This window comes from Motacilla alba, chromosome 2, assembly GCF_015832195.1.
Source record: "Motacilla alba alba isolate MOTALB_02 chromosome 2, Motacilla_alba_V1.0_pri, whole genome shotgun sequence".
NCBI lineage: Eukaryota > Metazoa > Chordata > Aves > Passeriformes > Motacillidae > Motacilla > Motacilla alba.
The window spans coordinates 101,038,109-101,063,028 of NC_052017.1; the positions used below are offsets into that span (position 1 = coordinate 101,038,109).

Below are 24,920 nucleotides of genomic sequence, written 5' to 3' on the forward strand. Positions count from 1 at the left end.
GCTTTTTGGGCTGAGTGTTAGAAGGAAACAATCCCCACACACTCCCTGAAGAGCGGGAAAGACCCCCCTCTAACCAGGGCTTCTAAAGAACAGTGATGTGCACACACAGTTGTGTCAGTGCTCATCTTGCCCTTTTTTTTTTTCCATCCTGTGACCTTTGATGGTTGTGCAGACCATTCAAATAGTCCATCATGAGATGCTAACAAAGGTTGGGCTGACTGCTAAACTTCCATATGAGACAAGGAAGCAGCATGAATAACTTTTTTTCCCTCCTCCTCTATTCCCATATCCCACCACTAATGCCTGCTGGGTGGAGCAAGGGCATAAATAAACTGGTTTTGATTAATATAAAAGCTGTAGAGATAAAATCAGGAGACAAACCCCTCTTCATAGTATAATGGATGGAAAGCAAACAGGTTTCCTGGGTTTTTTTTTATGACTTCCAATGAATAATAAAACACATTCAAGCACTCAAATAAATATGTCCTTCTTAAATGCAATAGTTTTTAATTTTTGGTACAAGAGACTGAGATCCCAATCTGCCTATATACAAACAGCACAGAATTACAAAAAGAAAGTTTATCTAATTCAAATTTCTTAATTTTTATTAAATTCAAAAACTGCAGGAAAAAAAATCACAAGTTTCTAAGTACAAATAAAAACAAATCAGCTAAAATAAAATGGTTGTCAAGTTAAAACCCACATTCCATAATTTTCCCTTCCTTGCTATTGCCCACAGTATCATCTGAACTCCTAGAAGTGCTTTAGAAATTCATTTTATCTTACCAATAGGATAGTAAACTGTATGTTTACTATTTAAAAAAGCGAACTGTTTAGGCACAAGGTGGCAGAAGACATAAGCACAAATATCAACCATGCTTTCCTTATTTTTCAGTAGAAATCCAGGTATGCTACAGGCCTGCATGGCATTGAATTCAGAACGTCAGAGCTTATTCAGTGAAATAAGGGCTTTTTTTTTTTGGTGTGTGTTATCAGTTTGTTGTGTCTTTTTTTCTCCCATAAAACAGAGAGAATCTGTTTAAGTCAGTGGTATACTTTAGTGTTCAGTGCCAGTTCTGGCTAGAAGAGTGGCAAAGGTGACAAAATGGGTTCCAGCACCAGAGAATGCGAAGTAGAGAAGCTGTAGTGTGAAAAAGACTGGTTCATACTTGTGTTGTCAGTGTAACTAATAGTCTGGCGACCACCTGCTAAGACAGCATGACAAGCAGTCACATGCTATTTGAAGATATCAGCTGGGCCAGGTCATCAGCTGCTCTCCCAACAGAGCAGTGACCAAGGTGAACAACTAATGTCTGCTGCTCTTCCCACTACACCTAAAGAACTGTCAAACAGAAAATTAAATCATAACAAAATTAACACAAGTGTTGTTCCATATTCCAGATTCTACCTTTTACCCATCACTTGATACTTGCCATTCTAATAACAGGTGCAGTTCCACTGTCATTCATAAATACAAAATTTTATTTGCACTTCATTAGTTTAGAAAGACCACAATGTTTTTCAATACCACAACATTCAGGACACACCAAGTTATTCAAATATGTATCTACTGATTTACCACAGCTAAACTAAACAGTGCATTTAATAAAAGATATACCAAAGATATAATTCACAAGTTCATTATCAGACAAAATCCTAACACAGTATTTGCTCAATGGGAATAATTTCCACCATTAGGAAAGAAAATAATTTTACCTTAGGTTCCCTTCCCCCATCCCTACAGATGTCCAGACAAAAATACACATATATATTCCTTAACACAGGAAAATGTATCATCTTAATTTTTTTTTTCCTCAAGAATTTGTCTAGGACAGCAGCATTGCTTTTTTTTATACCTTCTTTTAGAGCTTGATATATCTCCATTCTTTTATTGAAACTTAATGAATCTTGTAACCAAATTTATGTTTATGCAGAAAATCATATATGCTTTTTCAAAGTGCAATCTTAGATCTGCACCAGGTGTGATGTCTCGGTACACAAAGAAAGGGTGCAGCATTAAACAAAATAAATAAATGACTGCCAAAAATTAAACTTAGCTTTTCAATAAATCCAGTCAGCAGAGGATGCTACAGCCAAAAATTTTTCACTACATTAAAAGGAAACATAATGCTGATTATGGAAGCTTTGTACATAAAGTCCTCTGTTTTTAAAAAATTTGTCTTTAAAATAGTTAGCAAAGCACCATATACTTATCTTCATACCAGAAGAGCTTCTGCCTGCCTGTTTATAATAACAAAGAACTATTACAACATTTATGTCAAGAATAGGTATAGATTTAATTTCTCCTCCTCCTCAACTGGATGTGTGGCAAACCCCCACCGACTGTACAGTATTTATAACACTGGGGCAATGAATGAAACATCATTGTGAGGGAGAGGGGTAATAATTAAATGTTATAGTTGAATCCTACATAGGATTGCATATTTGCATATTTACAAGTTAGTGTGTAGCTCTGACTCGAATAACAAAGTGCAACGAGAAACTGCCAAATGATTGTAGTGCAGAGTAGTACAGATACTTTCTTTACCCTCCTGCTCATATTTTTCACTCTGGAGGAAGTAAAAAGTCAACAGCAACGGACATGTGGCCTTGGAGGAGGCAGTTCTGGTGGGATTTCTGGCTCTGGTTGCAGGGACAGGATGCTGTTGGACAACTCATTTCTTATAACATCCAGTGGCATCTTAAAGAAAAGAAAAATCACCTGTAAACAGTCATCTGCATAGAAAGAACTCATTTCAAGAGTTCAATGACAGCCACAGCCTCAATTTCAGGGTCTTTTGGGTCTTATTAGTAAAATGCAGTGGTCAGCAGTCTGTGAACTGCATCATGCCCACTATGTATTATCCAAAAATTTCACCTGACAGTGTGTACTTGCTCTCTGTCCTCCCAAGCATGTGCAGTCATTATTTAAACATTGACCATTTGTGTGACAAGAGGAATATTACCACCTGAGTATTTTACCTTTTTCAGAATGTCATCAACAAGTTTTAGAAATATTTCATCCACATTAAAATTATCCTTGGCACTTGCTTCACAGAACCGCATCCCAGTTATTTGCTGTGCAAACTGATCAGAGAGAAAATAAAATAACTCCATGAAGATACATGCAAACAGTGACAGATAGCAAATATATTCTCCTCATAAAACCTTAAAAAAAACCCAAATACGCAACTTTCCCCAAATCTGAGACGGAAGTCTTATTCAATTAATAATCCTGAATCTGCATGGTAGAAGAAATATTGCAACATATAGTTAATTTTTGTTTAAAATAGCTTTATTGGAAAAGTACTCTGCATTTTTCCAGACTTAATTCATGTATTCAGTTGACACGTACTGCTGCAGACTGCCAAAAAGGAAGAATTTCTCAGAACAGCTAATCTCAACTTTATTATTCAAAATGTAGAAAAGGGAAGTACAGATGCAAGACCTGCAAAAGTTTGGAATAAGCCTTCACTTTCAAATGTTTGTGTACACCCATGACGTAATTCTGGTCAAGACAGTACTGAATATCATACTACAACAAACATACTCTCTTGCCAGCTTCCTTAACACTTTTGGGGTTGCAAGAGAACAGAAGGAACATGAAAACAAAAGTGAGCCAAAATTTTAAGCAGGGCTGTTGCCTGTCCAAAAACAGTACCGAAAAGCAAACATCTGAAAGAAGGCCCACAAAGATTTCCTGACTAGAGATCTCCATTTTTGCTTCAAGTCCTCGCTACACCTCCTTTCAGAGCCCAAAAAGGAGTATCCCCCGCACTACTGGTACAGTGTAAGCTGACTTGTAGCTTACTCTTTTTTCAGACTAAAGATACACTACCCCAGCAGAACACTTATAACTGCACATTACATACAAATAAACACTACATGGATTTTGAGAGACCACCACCACCACTCTCAATACGCTCCCTGCATCCAACAGTCTGAACAAGAGTAGCCACAGACCATCAGCAGCAATGCCACAAGAGCTTTGCCTCTAGACCTGTCCTTACCTTCTCTCCCTGCTGCCGAGTAATCTCTCGATCAACTTCACAGTCCAGTTTATTTCCAACTAATAGAAGCTCTGCATCTTCTGAAGCATACTGCAATTAAAACATTTCTAATTAACTACACCTAGAAACATAAGATTTTGTAATGCAAACACAATACAAAAAAGGGCAATTCCACTACTAAATAAGGAATCCCACTGACACAGTTTATAGGTCAATGTTCTTCCCAAATATTATTTCAAAAATTTTCAATTTTTAAATTTCATTTTTAAGACGTGACTTGAGAACTAGCTGCTCTAGTTTATCTAAGAATGAACACAATGACCTTATTTCACAGACAGAAAACAAACCCTCCTCCCCCCACTGCAAAGGTAAATGAGCAACATTACAGATTTTCACTGGCACTTTTACCTAGGTCAATTCCAATTCAAGAAAGCAGGAATGGACAACCATTTTGCAAGCAAAACACATCAATGTTAAATCCTGGCTAAAAGTAATCAGTGAAAAGTATCTGACAGTAGTTTATTAATCCTAAACCCTTGCTGTAAATTTCTTTGAGGGGAAAAAAATCCTTGTTAAAAAAGCATGTAAAAATAAAATACTTAAGGCATACCTTATCAATCATTTTCATCCATTTTGGTAAATCGTCAAATGTTTCCTTCTTGGTGATATCATACACCAAAATAATTCCCTTGGCACTTCTGTAATAAGCTGAGGTAATGCTGTTGAATCTCTCCTGACCTGCTGTGTCCCTAAGAAGCAGCAGCAAACAGTGGCAGAAATATTTCACCAATTTGCAAAGTACAGAATAACTTTGTTTACATTTTAATAACAACACTCCCACGTTCATCACAGACATTACATTTCCTTCCATAGGTGTGAATTTCAGGAAAAAAAATGGAGCAGTACTTTCAATCATAAAAAACTATTTATCCCATACCAACTTCACCAAGAAAGGCCACCAAACATTTCTATATGTGTCTGAGAGTGAAGCTACCGGGAATGTGAATGTACCAGGAGATAAAAATGGTTTTGTGTTATTGGGGTTTGTTGTATGTTTTCTGGACTTTTGGTTGGGCTTTTTAACAGCCCTGAAAAAAATGAAAAAAAAAAAGAAAAAAATGGATACATGCTTATTAAATACATCCACACACCCAACTATAAAGTGAGCAATGCACTGATCAGTATCATTTGAGCTTTCAGACTCTTTTTGGATCAACCACAGCAATTCAGCCACGGTTCTAAAACTACTGCAAAACCTACTGGCACAGAAGGGAATGACAAGAGTGAGCAATCACTAAGTGGTACAACTTTTGCACTAGAGACCTGGCTTTCACGCTTACATCTACTTATCTGAGGTGTGCAAGTAACATTTCTATGCTGTCAGCACTGTAGGTATTTCAGACAGAACAGACAGGGTGCATTCACACTGGAGAATAATTTCCAGCAACAACACTAAGTCACCCATACTAGCTATGGCTTCTGTTCCAAAGTAGATGACACAGAAGAGCTGCTTTTTACTGAACCATGAAAACTTTTGAACTGCTTTTAATCACATCATCAAGCCTGTCTAGGGAGGATTTTTGGCAGTTATACTAAAAAAATAGCTGGTGCATATCCTAAGTCTTAAAATGTGACTGGCATCTCAACTGGAAAGTAGGTTATATGGTGCTCCAAAGTGATCAAGCATTTGCTGCTTGAGTTCAGCCCCCGAAGTAAATGGATAATTTTACAATTTCACTGTTAGAACAAGTCAAAAGATGGATCAAAATTAAGAGTAGAGGGAGGAAAATTGTGTGCACGTGTGTAGGGACTCAAAACTTCAAAATTAATCCTCTTCAACAGTCACATTTTAGACAAAAGGAGGATAATGAATTTGGGAATGAGATTAACAAATGGAGACCTGAAACACTTGTTACAAAGAAAAAAAAAAGTCATGTTCACAAAATGCCACACTGACTGTCCTGAAGATTTATCCCCTTTAAGGTTCTATGCATAAGCAGTAGAATGGACTACCACAAACCTATCTTACTCTGCATAAAATCTTTAGGAATTTCAAGCAAATTTCAAAGTGAAGTATTTAACTTGCCCCTGAAATTGCCACAATTGTACTTGATAGCAACAAACATTTGCTAGTGATTTTACAAAGAAAAGCAGAGTCCACTAGAAAAAGATTTGCAACCTCTGCTTCATAGCCTGTGGGAAAAGAATGACTTATACTTCACTGAAAGCCAATGACACTGCAACACAGGGCAGAAAAGACCAAATTCCTATTGCTTCCATTTTTGTTTTATTTTTATTCAAATCCCACTCTCAGAACTTCAGAATTACATTCATATAAGCCTCTGGGACCCTACAGAAAACAAAAACAGGTAGTCTGTTTCAATAAGGTCAAGCACCAGTAGTACTGCAGACCAGTTTCAGATGGTTAACTGGTTGTATTCTTTTCACTAATGAGGCATTTTTTGTAAAGCAATACAAGTTCTGGCAGCTGAAATTATATATATATATATATATATATATATATATATATATATATATATATATAAAATATTACTCAGAGCAAGTAACTCTATATTCTTTTCTATTACTTCTTTGTTATGGTCAGATTAATTTTTTGGAAGGTCCTTTGGATGTTCAGTCTGTTAAAAATTTAATAATTTTAGTATGAACCGTTGATTTTCCACATATGGATAACATTGCTCTAGTGCTTAAGAACAGAACTCAGAATTATGACCTCACAGAGAAGCCTGTGTCATCTGTTGCTAATCCAGCCTACTGATGAAGTGTATTAGGGGTGGGGGACCTTAAGTTTCATCACTCTGAGCACAAAAAAACTACATGGCACGTGGAAGGGCATATCTCATGTGGGAGAATACACCAATTCTATCTTTGTTCAGAGCAGTGGGAAAAGCTGCATTTTGGTTTTGTCAGTTTGTTTTGCTGGCCAGTCTTTTCCCTCTTTTCTGTGCCCCTAGTGGAAAACAGAAATTAAGAGGGTATTTCAGAGTAACCTGTCAGTGCCTTCAGAGTGCTGAGGACCTTTGGCAACTCCATCACAGGGTACCAGATCACTGAGTACACGCATTATAAAAACACTAATGTTCCACTACTCTCCCTGGAAGCAGTCAGCAGTGCACTGGATAAGTACGCCATGACGAGAACTATGCAACATTACAAAACTCTCCCACTCCAGCTATCTCCAACCCCACATTTCCCCAGCCCTGCTGAGTGCTCTGTCTTCAAGTCCACCTGGTACTATCAGCTTCTCCTCTCTCCACAACACTCTCAGGCTCTTTAAAAGTTGACAGCATTCCTAGGCTGCTGCACCCTGCGCTCCTGTTTGTGTAGGTCCTTCACCCAAATGTGACAACCTGAAGCCTGGCTTGCTGGCTGTTTGGGACACACCACACGCTGTGGGCAGTTCAGAACACCCATGGTAGTGGCTGCCCACTACCTATAATAAATGGCCAGATGACCTCTGACTGTCACCTGGTCATGCCAATTCCAGTGGATTATGGCTGACTTTCTTCGCCTTGCTTGAAGTCACTGACTCCCCTACACTTCACCTCTCCTCCTGCAGCAGGTGGAAATGAAACCAGTCAGCAGGGGTCTGATTGTCAGCATGATATTCTAACCCATATTTCCTTTGAATAGTGGAAGAAAAGAAGCTGAATTTGCTGTCTCTAACATCACCCTTACGTTGTATTAGTCTTCAAACTGTAAGGCGAAAGTTGGAAAACTATTTCTGCAGTAAGTTTAAAATGCAACCCCAGGCTACCTAAGTAAACTGCAGTTTGAGTGTCAAGTTGATCTTTAGCATGGAAAATCTTTTCTTCTACTAGGTGCCATCATATTTTTCATGAAAATGTGCAAAAATTCTTCCAGTGTTGAGGAAAAAATGACCACCCCTAATGCAGAGCTAACATTAAAAGCACATCCAACTTAAAATGCCTTCTTCTAATGTGCAGGGCTGGAGCAATTATTCTTGCTATACTGTTTTAATGGATGTATTGCACTCCTACAGTTGGAGTATTTTAGTAAGGATAGCTATTGAAGCACTAGTGGAAAGCTGGAAGAAGAGATGACCACTGTTTAACATTTATGACTTTCATGAGTGATAATAAGTGCTACTGGTTCTTTATTTGCTCTAGTCAGAATCAACACAATAGCAGAAGGCAGTTCAATTTAATTCCAATTCAATTAAACTCCAGAAGTTCATACAAGAAGTTACTACAACTTAAACAATGACTTGGCATAACTGAAAAAACCCCATTAGATTACTTTTCTTTTAATGCTAAAAGCAGTTGTCTTCTGTTGATTTTTTTTTCCAAGAAAGTTTTCTAAATGAAAAGCATTGGTCTTTCTAATCTGTAATCAGAAACACACAGTGTATGACTCCTCAACCAGCTATAATCTGCAATTAGGAGAATCCAACGGCTTGACTGTTTTTCACTTCCCAAAAAGAAACTAGACATCACTCCAAAAATACACACATACAACAAACAAAAGCAAATTAAAAAATCACACAAAGCCCATTTTCAAGTGTTGACTTGTTATGTTCTATGGCAGACTGCATAAAACACAATACAAATACAGTTAATCTTAATTAAAGTATCTTTGGATAATATCTCTTTTACATAAATGCTCTCTGTGTCTATCCAAACACATGGACAGACTCAAAACTGTCTCTGGCTCTCCAGGTAAATTTATTTGTTATGACTGGCAGTGTAAAGTGGCAATAGAAGTGAAAATATTTTGAAACTTATATAAAAACTTAACACTAATTTAACACTCACATGCTCTATGCTTCTATGGAACCTATAGGCAGTATTTTAAAAAGTGCTTTAAGGTAATTTTAGAGGTTAATTCTACTTGCCAAACAGATCTTTTTTTCGTCCCATAAACATATTTAAATCTTTTATTATATAAATAATTTATTTCAGAGGTACTGAACCAAAGAAACAACATTCTTATATATTCTAGAACAGGTACTTTCCGAGACAACTGTCTCTTAAAAAACAGAGCAGGCAGAATGCAAATTTTTAAGGAGAATGCACCAGTTTAAAACACCTTCAGAAGCAAATGAAGCTTGTTTTGTTCCCAGGTTGCTGGCTACCTTGAGCTTTAAACCTGTAGAGGTATCAGAGAGCTCCCTTGGCTACCCAGCGAGGAACTGGGGCAGTGCAGGGCAGCACCGCTTCCCACAGCCAGCTCCTTCCTTGCAGAGGGGAAGCTGGAAGTGACTGTGTCAGCTGCTTGTGTCAGCAACTGCCCAAATTACTCAGCTGAGAGGGCACAGTCAGACACCTTCCTGTCCTGCTTCAAAGCATCAGTGAGGGGCTCCTATTATTTGATCCAGTTTTCCAGCTTTGAAGAAGCACTGATTCACAGATGCTTGGATTTACCTGGACACTTACACTATCCGGTATTTCTGGTTACTCTACCTCATGACTTGAGCTGCATGCAGGTATTACTTCTCACAGGACACAGGAGCTTGTGTCAGCCTAGAACTGCAAGGCAGAAGCTGATTTACTGTGTCCTAACACTTTTGGCAACCCAAGGGGCACTACTAACTGTTCCAGGTGGCACAGAAAAGGTGGATACTACCCTGTGTCCTCAGTGAAGCTCTATCATTGCATAATCTAAGGAGCAGAAGGTTGTTTCCTGACTGGAAGTCGGGGAAACAGGGGAAGCAGGGACCAGATAGGAAGCTAGAGGTGAGAGCAGATGCCTCTGTGATCCTCAGGGCACAGTTCCCCATTATGAAAGGAACACTGGAAACAAGTCCTTTGGTATTCTACTCTCCTAACAGCAGCAGGTGTGAAAGCTGCTTTCAGAAGGACATCTTGCACACATAATTGCTAGAAATATTCAACCCTGTACTGTTTTAATGCAACTTTTGATAATCTCAAGTGGTAGAGCTTTGTGGAAAACACTCTGCTGATATGGTTAGGGGACAGACAGGTCAAGTGACCATAAAAATACCAAAGTAAACTTTGAAAAAAACATTCTCGTTTGACTCTAGAAGTACAATCATCAGATTAGTAAAAAAAAATAAGCAAAATTTCATGCTTTGGAATGTAACTTTAGTAATTTTAAGATAACAGATAATTCAGAACAGATTCAGAAATTATCCATTCACTGAACAAAACAGGTCTTTTTGTAGTAAAGTTACTGCAATCAATGTATGTAACACTACCAGGAGCCTGTAACACTACCAGGAACTATGAGGCAGCCTAAATTCTGTCACTGTGTAGGTATGAAAGGAGACTGACTTATGATCAGCCATGCAATTGAAGTCTGCATTTCTAAACTTCCAAGTGTTTGACTTGGTAAACTGCCTTCTTCTTCAATCCAGCAACTGGAGGTACAAGAAGGAGCTGAGGAAGCTGGGGTTTTTAGCCTGGAGGAGGCTCAGGGGAGAGAGACCTTGTCACTCTCTACAACTCCCTGAAAGGTGGCTGTAGCCAGGTAAGGGTTGATCTCTTCTCCAAACGAACAGGGAACAGGACAAGAGGAAACAGCCTCGAGTTCCACAAGGGGAGGTTTAGATTGGCTATTAGGAATAAAAATCTCTTCACCAAAAGGACTGTCAAGCACTGGAACAGGCTGCCCAGGGCAGTGGTTGTGTCACCTTAAAAGACATGCAGATATGACCCTTGGGGACAGGGTTTAGTGGTGGACATAGCAGCACTGGGTTAATGGTTGGATTCATTGATCTTAAGGGTCTTTTTAAACCTAAATGATTCTGTGATTATAAGAGTTTATAGGTAGGCCCAACAACATGCACAACAGAATTCTGAATTAATTAGCAGAAGTCATGCTTATCTAACTGCTTTTCTAAAAATCCTGGAAGCATGCAGGCAGTTTTAAAGATTAAGAACAACATTTTAACAGCCACTGTCGGAGAGAAAGTGACACTCAGGAGCAGGATGTCATGTTCATGAATTTTATCATATTTTAAAATGTTATCTCTTTACATTGTGTTTTCCTTGCCACTTTAGTAAGGCTTCCCATAGGAGTAATTATGACATCTTAACAACCTATCAACTTTTAAATTCAATTTTTAAAGTGTCCTATATCCTACTAGCATATTCTCAATATGTGGAAAATAATGGTTTAAACATCTCTTTTCCAAAAATTTTCACTCCTCTAATATATTTATTCAACATGAGAATTTTTTTATAAGCTTAGTACATTTCACAGTAAGAATGCATATTAGGTATACATTAGCATCTCCACATCAGAATTTTTTGTTACCTCTGTCAGCTCCAGCAGACCCTGGCTAACAATTGCTGGCTCAACTGCCAGTCTTGTGGTCATAGGTTTCCAAACAGGGACAGATGAATGAAGACATGCCACTAACATTCAAGTGTTAGGTGACGGATGAGACCAAAGATGAAGCAGCAGTTAACTCAGAGGGAAGCAAGACAGACACATGGTGTGACAGACAGAATTGATGGTGACCTGCCAAGAGGAGTTAGTAAACTGAATTCACTGCATCCATGTAGTCAAGAATGAAAAACTACCAGAATATCCCAAAAGTGTAATAAAAAGAATATTTAGAGCTTCCCCCCCCTACGGATTGTTAGCAGCTTAAACAGTTTAACTACAACGCTAATTATGCATCACACACTGTTAATAAACCAAAGCTAAGCTTCTATGTAAGTAGTATGTAAGATTAATGTATAGAACATAGCTGGTTTATTCTCTCATAATTATGTTTATAGATTGTACTACTCTGCAAAACAAAGGAGTGTTTAGCTCAATAATTTCTAAGCAATAAAAACAGTATTAATCACTAACATGGAGAACCATTACTAGAAATCATGTAACCTACTGCAGAAAGGAAGAGTTTCTCTTAGACACTGAGCTTTCTGTAGTAGGACATCAGAACCAGTAAAGGTATGGTCTTATTTGCATGGGATTGCTTTATTTTTCCATGCTGATTTCCATATGATTACTTCAGTCTTGAATGCCCTTCACTTTGAAGTTATTTAAAAACAGTGTCAAAGAAACAGCACTGCCTATACCAAGTTTCAGAAAAACAGTTTAGAAAATACTTCACAGTTGCTTTATAATTGCTGTTACAATGAAGGTCAGTTTTAATCAGTCCAGAAAAATAAAGAAAACAAAATATACTTTCTCTGGTGTCTATTTAACACAGTCAACTTTTGTTGATTGCAGAACTCCTATTTCTTATGTAGGTGATGTCATTCTTCCAGGAAAAGGGGCTCAAGGCCTCTGTGATGCATTAATATTTCAGTAATTACATTCATGCCCTACTTCTAACTTTATCTCTCCTTCTCCTCCTTTTACCCTCACAAAAATCTAAGAGCTATTTGGTTTGGTTTAAGTCTTGTGGGAATGGAGGAGAGAAGTAATAGGGTAAGAGCTAAACCAGCTTATAACAGTTAATAGTAGTATTAGACAAGCATATTAATTCATGCTAGAACATAAAAATTAAAACATACTGCTGGTTGCACATTTGTTTTACTTACCAGATTTGTAATCTAATTTTCTTTCCTCTTAGCTCTACTGTTTTGATTTTAAAATCAACACCTATAAATAAAATACAGTAAACAGAAAAGGAGGAATAAGAAGCAAAAGTAATGAGGGTGCAATTATTCTTTTTTGATAATTTCTTTTTTAGATCAACTTGCAACAGTCTGAACAAGCAGAAGGGTTTGCACCACTACGGTCAACTCAGGAACATCATGGGGATTTGACAACCACTAAACAGCCTGTGAGCCATCCAATTTGGCAGCATCACAACATAAACCTTCCACTTTGTGCAGAATTTCCAGCAGCAGGTAAACCCAACACAACAGTAAAACAACAGGCACAGTATGATTGTTTCTCTCCTATTCACCTCGACTGTCAAGGACAAGCCTATTCTACTTCCAACTGGCACAGACGCCCTGGAGGCATGGAGCAGAACCAATCCCTCCACATCAGTTTTGCTGTTTGTGAAGCAGGAACAATATAGGTCTGGCTTCCAGGATGGATGTTTAGCATCTGTAAAGTGCTGTAGTAAAGTGCTGGAATTGAGGATGGTTTATGAAGAAGTTTGTCAAGACTGTCATTATTAGGCCCTGCAAATATTTATTAGCAAACTTCTTACATTCAAAGAGGGCATTCAACTTTAAAAATTTATTTTATACCTGTATGGTACTTTTATTCATCATCTCAAAACTCCAGGCACATTTTGAATGCAAGCTAAACATCAAAGATAGAACCATAAAGACTTTGTTATACAGAAAGATTTAACTTTTATAAAAAAAATAATGCTGGCTAGCAACACTTAAGACATACTGTGGTCAAACAATACCTGGACACAAAAGATTACCACCTTGACTACAAAAATGTATCAGAGAATAAATGTTCTAGAATATCATAGATTTGCAGATTGTGAACCTGTTCATTTTAGGATACATTTGTAAGAAGATTTTTGCTTCAGTTCATCCTTCTACACATCATCCCTCCTAACAGAGCTAAATCAAAAAGGGAGAAATAAAAAGACATGAGAACACAGTTCAGACCCATACACTTAAAACTGACACAGAAGTGTAGAAGCATAATGTGTTGGAAACACTTCTTCCATTTCCAATGCAACTGTAAATTAAGAACAGGGATGAAACTGAAGAGGAAAAATGGTTTTTATTTTCTCTAACAAAACCAACACATTTTCCCAAGGACTACCCTCGGGAAAAGCTGAGTGTCCCTGCTGATATTAAGAATTGAGACTGAATTTAAACTTCAACAGAAGGGACTGAACTTGCCCATTATGTCCATATTTTTAGTTTGCAGAGCAGGTGGACATTTTTCAGCCAGATTAAATAAATGGAAGGATCACTGACCTTCATTCTCCTAAACAAATATCCCCTCTAACAGCCTGCAGTTGCACATTGCATATTGATAAAAGTAATGGCCATCACACCATGACATTTGTCCTCATTCTCCATGTCCTTAATAGTTTCTAGCACACTTAATCACCAATTCTTGGAGGGATATTGAGGACATGATGCCTGTACTTCACTTACAAACAGGTATCTCTTTCAAACCCCAGGAGTTAATGTGTTAAACTGATTTGTACTAAACAGTCAAAACCTTTAATGGCAATTTTCAAGTATTCATATGCAAATTGATAAAAAATACTCAAATTATTAACATTTCAAACAATGTATTAATTCTAACTTCCAGAAATCTTTTTGTACACTTCTGAAAAGCGACTGTCTTACTGCAAAAGCAAAAGAGAAATGATCCAGCTATGTTCCAGTATCCAAAGCGTGTGAAATGAGAATTCTTGTAATTCTATGCTAATAATATTATTTTTTAAAGAAACACATCCATTTCTACTGTTATAAGCCTTTTCTCTATATAAATGCATTTAAACTATAAAATGCAACTGTCTTAATAGCTTTGTCTACAAGATAGAACTTTACTTAAGTGTAACTGCCTACCCCAAACCTTTCCTGTCCTCAAGGAAGTTTGAATTTAACTGCCCAGACATCTCAATCCCAACTCCCAATCCTGCCATTCTGTCATACAGAACATACTATATGATCTGCCATTCATTTGATGTTAAAAGAAGTCTAAATCATCTCTGAGCCCAAGCTGAGTGTTAAAACCATCACGGGGATTTCATGTAAGTTTCAATAACTCCAAAATGAAAATATTTTCATTTTTATAGAAGTGGTTTATACAAACCACTGCTGTCTTATACAAACCAAAAAACCAAAAAGCTTTTGCTATATTTTTAAAAATGAAAATAATTAATTAAGAACAGAAAATCCAAGTGTTGTAATAAACCACATTTTCAAATGGGACCTCCTGGAACTAGAAGGTCCAATATATTAATAAAATGAAGTAGAAATAAGACAACATATTAAAGAGATGGTTTCAAAATAAATAATATGTCAACAGCATTCTTAGTTTAAAAGCAGATCTTTCTATTAATCATCTTGAAGTCATACCATGAAATATTTCCCTACTGTGAAATTTTGCAAGGAATGATACAAACAAGTAACACTTTTGGAAAAGCAGACAGAATCTTCTATAGAATTGTTTGAATCATTTAACACTTAAGTCAGAGTGCCAGAACTCTTCAAAGGTTGCTCAATTACTTTTTTATAATTAGTAATGCTCTGCAAGCATCAACACAATACCAAAAGCTTCATGTCTGCCAATACCAAAGGAAAAAATCTGGCAGCTTTCCTTCTGCACACGAAGAAACAAATTCCTAAGCCTGTCAGGTTTCATTAGCCTGTTTCACCACAGACTGCCAAAGCCAGTGCTTCGAGTTTACATACAAATTAGTAATTCAATTAAAACAACAACACAATAATTTGTTTTCCCCTTCAATTTCAAATATTGCATTGAGTTAAGAAAAAGGTCAATGAAAGAAATTATTTAGCTCGACATATGTTAATGGAAATACCTAAATGAAAAATTTTGCTGTTCATACAATTACTCTGGCATGGTTTTATATATGGTTCAATAAAACAGAAAAATCAAAAATTACTCTTGACAACTACATTAAATCTAAATAACATATTTTATAAAAAGGATTTTTAAAAGCTCTCTTTAGCTGCTACAATACCAGCAAACTATCAGTGGTCTGCATGCTACCCTAGCCTAGCTTGCATTTAAAGCAAAGTCTGGCTAACTGTCAAGTGAATAGCAAAATACACACATGCCAGGAAATCTGACAAGTGCATGTGCTTATGACCATACTGAAGCATGCCATTTGCCAGGTCACAGTGATGAAAGGGGAACCAAAAAGCTTATTACAATCTCCCCTCCCATTAAAAAGTCAGCCTTGTCTCTATATACCAGGCTTGCATGGACAACAGGCAATCAGTAATTTTCCAAAATTGTTAAACCCAGACAACGAGTAAATCCAAATCACCATCTCTCTTTTCACGGATTTTACAGATTAAAATTGTATGTGTTTTGGATGTCACATTTTGACCCTCATTTTTCACTGGAAAGGCCTTTTTCAGAAGTCCAAACAAATATCCTACAAAAATTAATGAAAAAGGCACAAAAATACAGATCTCAGCCTCTGGATTAGGTTTCTGATTTTGCATTTATTTAAGCATTTGAAGACAAATTAATTAAGTTTGCCCTACAACTTAAAACTGCAAAGGAGCATTTCTCCTCTCCCCACAGGCTAGATACATGCAAAAGAAGGCATTAAGGGCAGCAACACTAACCTGGTGTGTGTAACCTAAGTTAAGGATTTTCAGCATTTTATGTAACGTGCACCATGGATGTTAGTAGCACATGAACTTTGGATGAAAAATTTACTTTGTGCAAAGAACAACTATTACAACACGGGCTCAACTGAAGCTATGCCTCCTGCAGGAAAAACAAAGGGCTACCAGGACAGAAAGGTTTAAAAGTATATTAAACATAGAGCCAAACAACCTGTCTGCACTCTTTTCAAAACTAAACAGCCTTAAAAGAAAGAGAACAGAGACTCAAAATAGAAGCACACTAATAAAGTTCTAGATAAGAGCAAGTCACTGAGGATTACATCTCTTGTCAATGAACCAAACTTGAGACTGTTTCAAACTTGAGACTGAAATCCTACAAAAATGAAGCCTAGCCCAGAACTGACTACAGTACATTAATTTCTCACCCCAAACAGAACTAGAGCTTATCTGCCAAAGCACAAACTGAAATACACACAACTGGGTGCAACCTTTCTCTTTAAAGCTAAAAGTATTTGTTTAGAAATAAAATAGTAAAGAAACAACTTACTATGCATTTTGTTTGAATTTGCAATCTTTAATTTCCTTTCATAAGAGACAGAAAAAGAAAGTGGAAACAGTTTTGCTTAATGCACACAGAGTGACCTTTCAGTGGGCAAGATCTCCTGGTAACAAAGTTAATGGAAGAGCTGGGAAAACAGATGCAAATAGAGCACAAAAAACCCCTCTAACTAAAATCAATTTCAATGGATTCAATTTTCAGAGGCCTATTAGTGATTTGCATCAAAGTAATTCAATCAGTGAAAGATAATCAGACCACGCTTAAAGAAACACAATCAGATTAAAAATTCAGAGGTTATATAGCAATTAACCCTTAAAACAGACATATAATTTGAAGACTGTAACAGGTTATTGAATCTGGACATCTGACACCACTATGCAAAAAAATTTTCTTACTTATGCTACATTTGATAACTGAGATCACGTGAGGTTTGAGGTAAAAACCATCTTTAGTACAAAACATCCTGGTTTGTAATTCAAACAATACTTACACCTATCCCAAAACTGCCAAAGTCAATGAAAAGATGCTCAAGAGTGTGCCTCCTGATTTCTATCATCCTGCTTGAGGAGGGGAAACAATCAACCACAAAAGGCACATAGGGAGGACAGGAAAAGGTAACAGAAACTGCTACCAGCATAAAATACCCAAAACCATTTTGTCTTATTTTAATTGAACTCTAGGGCAAGCAGTTTTTCAAACACACCAAAGTGGAAATGCCTCTTTCAAAATGCACGTTACAAATTAAAAAAATTTCAAAGAAGAGCTCTGGAATAATTTAGTGCTAAGTCAGATATAAGTATGTCTGGGGATTATTTTAGAGGCAGGTAAAGTACGTTGTCCACAGAGCTTCAAGTGTGTAATTCTAGAACGATTAACATGCAGACATCTGAGACTGCTTGCCTAAAATAAAAGTGTACCCATACCTCAACTGGCAACTAGGCTACACACTAGAATGAAACAGATACCAATTTTCTTTTTTTCTGTGTAATATACATGCAGTGAGTAAATGTTGAAGGTGTAGAGAAGTGATTTTTTTTTTTTTGAATGACCAATACACAGCTTCTGTAACATTTCAGATGCTTGGTACCTCCCAATTCAGTGAGAATGGAGGAAATTGTAATTTCTTTACATTCTTGTGGACAATAAAATCATAGGGCTTTCAAAAAACCTAGGCTTTTGACACTATTTAGGATACTACGTTCAAAGCATGTACCAAAATGCTGGCAAACACAGTAAGGTGGAAGTGGAAGTTGGAAGGAATAAGTCTCTCTGTGGCTTCATGAACAAGACTTCTTTTCAAACTTCTGATTGCAAAGCAGAAAAACACACTGAGCAACTGGTCAACAACTACCTGACCTGAAAGGAAAACTGAATGGGAAAACAGAGGTTATTTCATGAGCAACACTACGCAGCTCTTTAGAAGGCGGAACCTACAAGCATTTTGTTTTGGGTATCAAGTTTCCCCCTCTTTGGGATATCAGCAGAAATAAGTAATAAAAGTGTTGCTAACCAATTTCCAGAAGTCCTTGAGAATCATATGGCCCTATTTTCTTTTTTTTTCTTTGCTAATGACACGCTCAGCTGTTCACAGCAGAGACTGAGTCTGACAGCTGCATTCCAGTCTCCTTGCAAACCTAACTCCCCATTTGACACCATTCAAGTGGCCTCTTCACTCTGCCTGTTGTTTTATTTGTGTATTCTCATATATGTCCTGGCTAGGGACTACAAGGCTATCTGACAGTCCTGTAGTGTTGATATAACCCAGTGCCTGAATATTTCTACCAGGTGAAGTTAACATCTAGTTTACAAATAAAAAAAAACAAAGTTCAACTTCAAATTTACTCTTTCTTGTAACCTCTTGTTAATTAAAAACCCCATACCTCCACAAATCCCTATTCCTAAACCCTAATAATTCACATTATCTACCTACCTTTTCCTGTTTTAAATTACAGTTTTGTTCACTTATGAGGATTCAAATGATTATGCATAGCAAAGCAGTGCTGACTATACCAAATGCTGTAAAATACACTTAGTTGGCACATCTGGGGCAAATAACATCTGGGCAGGTGTTTTCACTTGCTGGAGTCTCCATGTCGTCCATTACAAGTGACTACACTGCTCATAAAGGTAAAATGCAACTTCCAGGGGACACAGGCTTCTTTCATAATTTGCACCTCCAAATAAAAACAAGGAGGTTCATACATGCTCCCTAATTATATCTTAAGGTTTTCTGGAAGACAAAACTGTTTTTCTCTGCGAGTTTCCAGCTTCCTGCTCCTCTCTGTTTACAGTTCAGCAAGAAACTGCAGCACACCATTAACCAGGTATTGATATGGGTTATTTACACTATTCTGCACTACTCAAAAAGCCAATACATAAAACCAGATGTAGTAACACCCTGCATATGCAAAAGTAAGAACAGTCAATTCTCACAGAATTACCTATCCCTCATCAAAACTTCCTTTTTTTATATATAACAGCATAAACAGCAAGAACATCTTACTGTTACTTTGTCATGACGTGGTAAACTAAGAACTATTTCTACTCTTTCTCCCTTCTCCCCACACCAAGTAAGCTTTCAGCGACATCTTTTTGAAGGGGGGAAATGTTTAAAGAAAAACTAAAATGAATTTTATTTGTCAGAGAGCCCACAGGCACACACAAGTCTATCAAAGAAAGAAATGCTCTTTTAGTTGACTCAGGATGATTTTCTGAAAAATTTATATAGATTGTTCTTCATCTCAGATTACATCAAATTACTAAATTTATTTTTAAGCCGTATTTTTTATTTACTGAAAAAAACCCCCAAATGATTAGTAAGCCACATACTATGTTTACAGAAAACTGATTAAATAACTAAAAAGACTGAGAAGTAACTTAGCGGGCAGCTCTGAAAAATGACAGATACTTTAAAAGAGAGTAGTCTGATACTTTTAAGTGAAAAAATCATTATATGACAAGCTTATGGGAATGAAACTGAACATTTATGTTGTTAGCCTCCATTTTTTAAGGATAAAGAGAATGAATACAGGTTTGAATTGTGACAGAAACCCCAAACATATGTATACACACATATAAAAAGGTATATATGTATATATTTGTATACCATATATAAATGTCTATATACTAAATTCAGAAGTTGCCTTACTTAAGACATTCTGATAGAAGATAAAGCTTAAGTTTTCACTACTGCTATTGTTTATTTGATGGACACTAGGAATCTTGCACGGACATGGGTATTTTAAAAATAAATAATAGGAAAAATACCACTTGGAAGGAAAAGCCACGGACCTCTGTAAATCTCAAGAGTTTCCGACTTCCATACCATTTCACATGAAGGTGAAACAAGGTCAAAGAGCACTTCTGTGAAGTCAAAGGAGTCTTGCACCACAAGGCATTTACATGCCACTGATCTGGATCCCTCAGGCCCAGAACAGATCACAGGTCACTAATTTCCTATCTTGATCCACAACAACCCTTCCCATCACAAACTCCACTATTATTTTGCTTGGAAACGAGGACAGCAGGAAGCTTTAGTGTTTACTACACGTGATACTTTGGTATCCTATGAACAGCTGCTAAAACAGCCAGCAACGCACAAGGCACATAAACTGCACTGGCATTATCAAGAGCAAGGCCTCTTTCCTGGGACGATTGTAGACCTGGTGGAAAAGAGCTGAAAGATAAGACAAGGTCTGAAGAGACCTCACATACTGAGCCAGCATGTAAAAGAAAAGCTGAGGAGCCCAACTTGATTTGAGGGACCAGGACAATCAGCATCCTAAGAGGTGAGTCAGTGCAGGGCCTCACCTTTGGAAGGAACCCCAGGTTCAGAGAATAAAACCCAGAGAGAAGTGTAATGTCTGCAGAAAAATTAGATTGACCAGAAATACTGCTGAGTACAGGAATTCTGTAGATCTGTCATGGAAGAAAGACAGCAGGGAGACTGGGGATGAACTAAGAATTGGTGGCTTAGGTAGGACATACAACCATGAGACTGAGCAGCAGCTGGACAGATGCTGGAAAGAGAACAGAGGCTGTTGAATATTTAATAAAGGGACTCTGATGAAAAAGAGTCCCTTTAAAAATACTTATATTGATATATAAATTTAGCATCATGACTATGGAGATCTGAATTAGGATGTATTTCTTTTAGGATAAGAACTACTTGAGGTGGGATAAAAGGGTGGAAGAAGCAGAGGCAAACACTGTTTCTTCATCCCTATGCTTGAATCTTCTTATAGATGTGGCAATGAGTATTTATCTACTACCCTTGGAAAGATCATTCCTCTTCACATCATATTTGGTGCATATTTTTTTAAAATTGTCAATTCTGGAAAACCTTCAAGTGATAGCTTTGGATTCTGCTCCTGTGTGAATAATGCAGGCAACAAATAATAAATGAAGATCAAATTTTACGTTAAAAAAATAAGTGTAGATTTATGCTTGTTGACAAAGCTAACATGATCCCAATATTATCCTCGACTAAGTTATTATCCCGTTATAGAAATACAGTGGATTTAACACTGGCAGGGAGAGAGTAATTTTACCTTTTTTAAAAATCAGTAAATATTTGAGCATATTGGGTATTCTCAGTGCTATGTAAATAGCAGATTTAAGGAGACACAATATGCCATGCAACTAATATAGTGCCCAAAATAAATACATCAAAAGAATTTTAGATCAACAGCACATTGTGTGCTGTTATGAATAATGTGCTGAAATCTGCCAAGCTATTTTTGAACACTTTCAAAGAAGTTACATATCTGAGCTGAGACTGAAAACATGTTGATGTGTTTTCATTACATATTTTTCTTTACCAATTTGGCAATGTAGTCTTCTTAAATTAGCATTTAAATACTGTATCTTTCTTAATTGAGTCCTTTCTGCAGAAATGCTCCACTTTTCATTAACATGGCACTATTATCAGCACTTAGGGTCAGAAGACAGAAAAGGTCTTTGGACATTTGCAATTCTGCCACTGTCAGAGGAAGTCCTCTGAAGTCCTCTGAGAAGTCCTCTGCTACAAAATCTTAAGGTGCTAAATGTTGTTCTTTTTGTCCTATATATCCACAGGTTTTAGTATAAAAGCATGAAAGTAAGGTTGAGACCATTAATACCAAGATAAGGAAGTAAATATGTATTCTAGTATTCTATTTTAACTACAGCTTTGCTAAAATAAGGTACATACAGCAAAATGCAGTTTTTTGGTTGGTTACATGGCCTTTTCAAATTTAATCTCAAGGTATCTTCAGTTTATGTAACTGGATCAGTCACAGCATTTTCACTGATGTCTCAAAACAAATTCTCCACTTGCAAATTCTTGAAAATCACTGCAGTTAAGTGGTGACAAAGGAAGAGCTTTATGATTTCAACTGTGTATTAGAAGCTGAACTCAGGTTGTTTTGGATGTGGGTAATTTTCAATCTATATGAAATATAAATAGCAGAGGTTACTTTTTCTAACATTATAACGCAAAAAAAAAATAAAAATCAGAGTAGTGCTGACTGTGAAAAGCTCCTTCATTTAGCAGTCAAAAATTCTGGGGGAATCTCAACAGCTCTCAAGTTTAGTCTGAGGACCTTGACAGAATGCCATTACTATCAAGTTCTTCTACATGCATTTTGGCAGAAGTTGATTTTCCTAGGCTGCTTTATGTTGGCACATTTTGTTCAACAAACATTACGTAACCTTCTGTCTAGTAGCATATCACTACTTATTTCCTGTTTCTTCCCTAAAACAAGGAAGCTTCTCTGCTTAAATCACTGTCTCAGTTATTTAGGAAATCAGTTTTGTTGAAAAGGCACCAGCCTGGAAGTCTGGACCGGGGTCTAGACCACCTCCCTGCACTTCCCAAGATTCACAGCAGGAAACTAACACCACTTACAGAGAGCAGCCCAGACCTGAAGGAACCCTTAATGTGGGTCAACCTAAACAAGATGCAGGAGAGTTAACATCAATGCCTAGACCTGGAGAATTTATAAAGAATGCATTCCTCTATTAATTGTACTTTAGTTGTACTATACATTCAACTAATCTGTTCATCTAGACAAGCCATCAACATTTCTTCATTACAACATATCCCTTGAGTATTAATGCCTCTGAAACTGTCTAACTTCTACAAGGTTAAGTTGCCAACTTCAAACCAAAAAACTTATCAACATAACAGGGCTAATCTGCACTACCAGATCTGGATTCTTAGCCTAGGAAAGAATGAAGTAACTGGTAAAACACACATTAAAACAAAAGTATGAGTAACTGTGCATAATTTCATTTACAGGAAGATAATTTTGGATAGTAATAACTCAGCTTCTAAAAGGCAATACAATCACTTTTCATCAGATGCCTAAATTCCCTCACATTCCAAGCTACAATTAAGCTAAGCTTACATATTTTCCAGTGACACAGACTTTAACAACCACCTTGCTGCAATACTCAAGAGTTCAACTCCAAGGATAGGACTCTAATAACAACGCAGAATAACTAGCTTGTTTTCCTCCCATCACACACTTGTGTATTAAAAGACAGCAGGCATTAAATTATCTCTGAGACTCGCAGAGATGACTAAATCATGAATAAGGCAGTACACTACAGAACTAGGAGCTTGCTCTCTAGTTAGCCGCATAAAGAGCCAAACACGCAGTGTCCTCAAGAAACAAAACATTAACCACGGATCTAACATCACTGGGGGGTTCTTCACGAAGCCATAGCAGCCATCTGCAGTTAATCTGACTGCGGTCTGGAAGAGCACTCGAATAATACATTGGAAGAGTACACAAAATACACACTGCAACTTTTCAGCTCCTGAAATACTTCTGTCTCCTTTCACGCAACCCCTAAGACTTAAGCACAAAAACCCGCATCACCAACCATGCTTAATTTTTTCTTTAAACTGTTTCCCGTTAGCAAGGCTGAAACAGGAGAGCCCAGCAGCTTCACAGAACTGGCAAAGGTAACTAGGACATCCACGACCTTTCCAAGAAGAGCTGCTGAAGTCTGGCACCAACCATACCCCTGAGCCTCCCACGGCCGAGGAACCCACCCGGGGACACCCAATCCCGCTGCCCTGGGCAGGAAGCGGACAGGGAACCCGGCGCGCCCCGGAGCGGGGCAAGGTCTGGGAGGGAATGCCTGGCAGGCGGGGAGCGGGCCCGCACTCGGGAAAAGGCGGGACAGGGGCCGGGGAAGTGCGGCCGCCGCACCGGGCCCTGCGAGCACCGGGGGAAGGAGCGCCCCCTCCCCCGGGGACGGGACGGGACGGGACGGGACGCGCTCCCTTACCCACGGTGGACTTGCAGGCCTCGCAGAAGGTGTCGTCGGTGAATCGCTCCATAAGGCTGGTCTTGCCCACCCCCCGCGACCCGATGATGATCACCTGCAGCTTGAAGTCGGCCGGGCGCGGCGGCTGCTTCCTGCGGCGGGACTGCCCCCCCGAGAGCGCCGGCGACCCCGCCGCCGAGCCCGCCCCGAGGTCCAGCCCGCCGCCCCCCGCCCTGCGCTGCGGCAGCCCCGAGCCCGGCTCCATCAGCGATGCATGCGGCGGCGCCGCGCTCCCTCCCCGCCCTCCCCGCCACCGGCGCCGACCACTGCGAGGCACGGGGAGGAGGGGGCAGCGAGGACGAGACGCGGCCGCCGCCCGGCCCTGCTCGAGGGGAACGGGAACAGCCACAGGAACGGGAACTGCGCCGCCGCCGCCGGGAGCGGCGCGCCCAGCCCCGCGCCCGCCCGCGCAGCGCCCTCTGCCGCGCCGGAGCCGCGGCCGGCCCAGCCGCAGCGCTGAGGGCGGGAGAGCCCGCCCGTCCTGCCCCGGCCCAGCGCGGCCGCGCCGCTGAGCGCCCCCACAGCGGCTGGGGAAGTGTGGCCCAGGGGGTCAGCCTTGCCCCGGCCCCCTCCTGGGGTGATCCGTAGCGAGATCTTGCTTCGATCTCCCAGTGGGAGCTGCCTCTGCCGGGACGGCGAGGTCTCCATCCTCATTGAGGGATCGGAGTATTGCTCTTACGAGGGAAGGTTGAGGGAGTTGGGCTTGTTTGGCCTCAAGAAGAGACGACTGAGTGGGTTTATATAAATATCTAGGGAGGAGTCCCAAGAAGATTAGGCTCTTCTCTGTGGTGCCGTGGAGAAATAGGACAA

General features: G+C 38.7%; 1 protein-coding gene across 1 annotated transcript; it reads right to left on the reverse strand.

Moving 5' to 3' along the window:
* Positions 1-490: 490 nt before the first annotated feature.
* Positions 491-24,478, reverse strand: RAB12 (RAB12, member RAS oncogene family). The gene is made up of 6 exons (XM_038127172.1): positions 24,072-24,478; positions 12,512-12,572; positions 4,621-4,759; positions 4,011-4,100; positions 2,983-3,087; positions 491-2,701 (listed from the first exon to the last, which is right to left on the reverse strand). Exons 1-6 carry the CDS (start codon positions 24,313-24,315, stop codon positions 2,588-2,590), a joined length of 753 nt encoding a protein of 250 aa, XP_037983100.1. The 5' UTR covers positions 24,316-24,478; the 3' UTR covers positions 491-2,587.
* Positions 24,479-24,920: the final 442 nt, after the last annotated feature.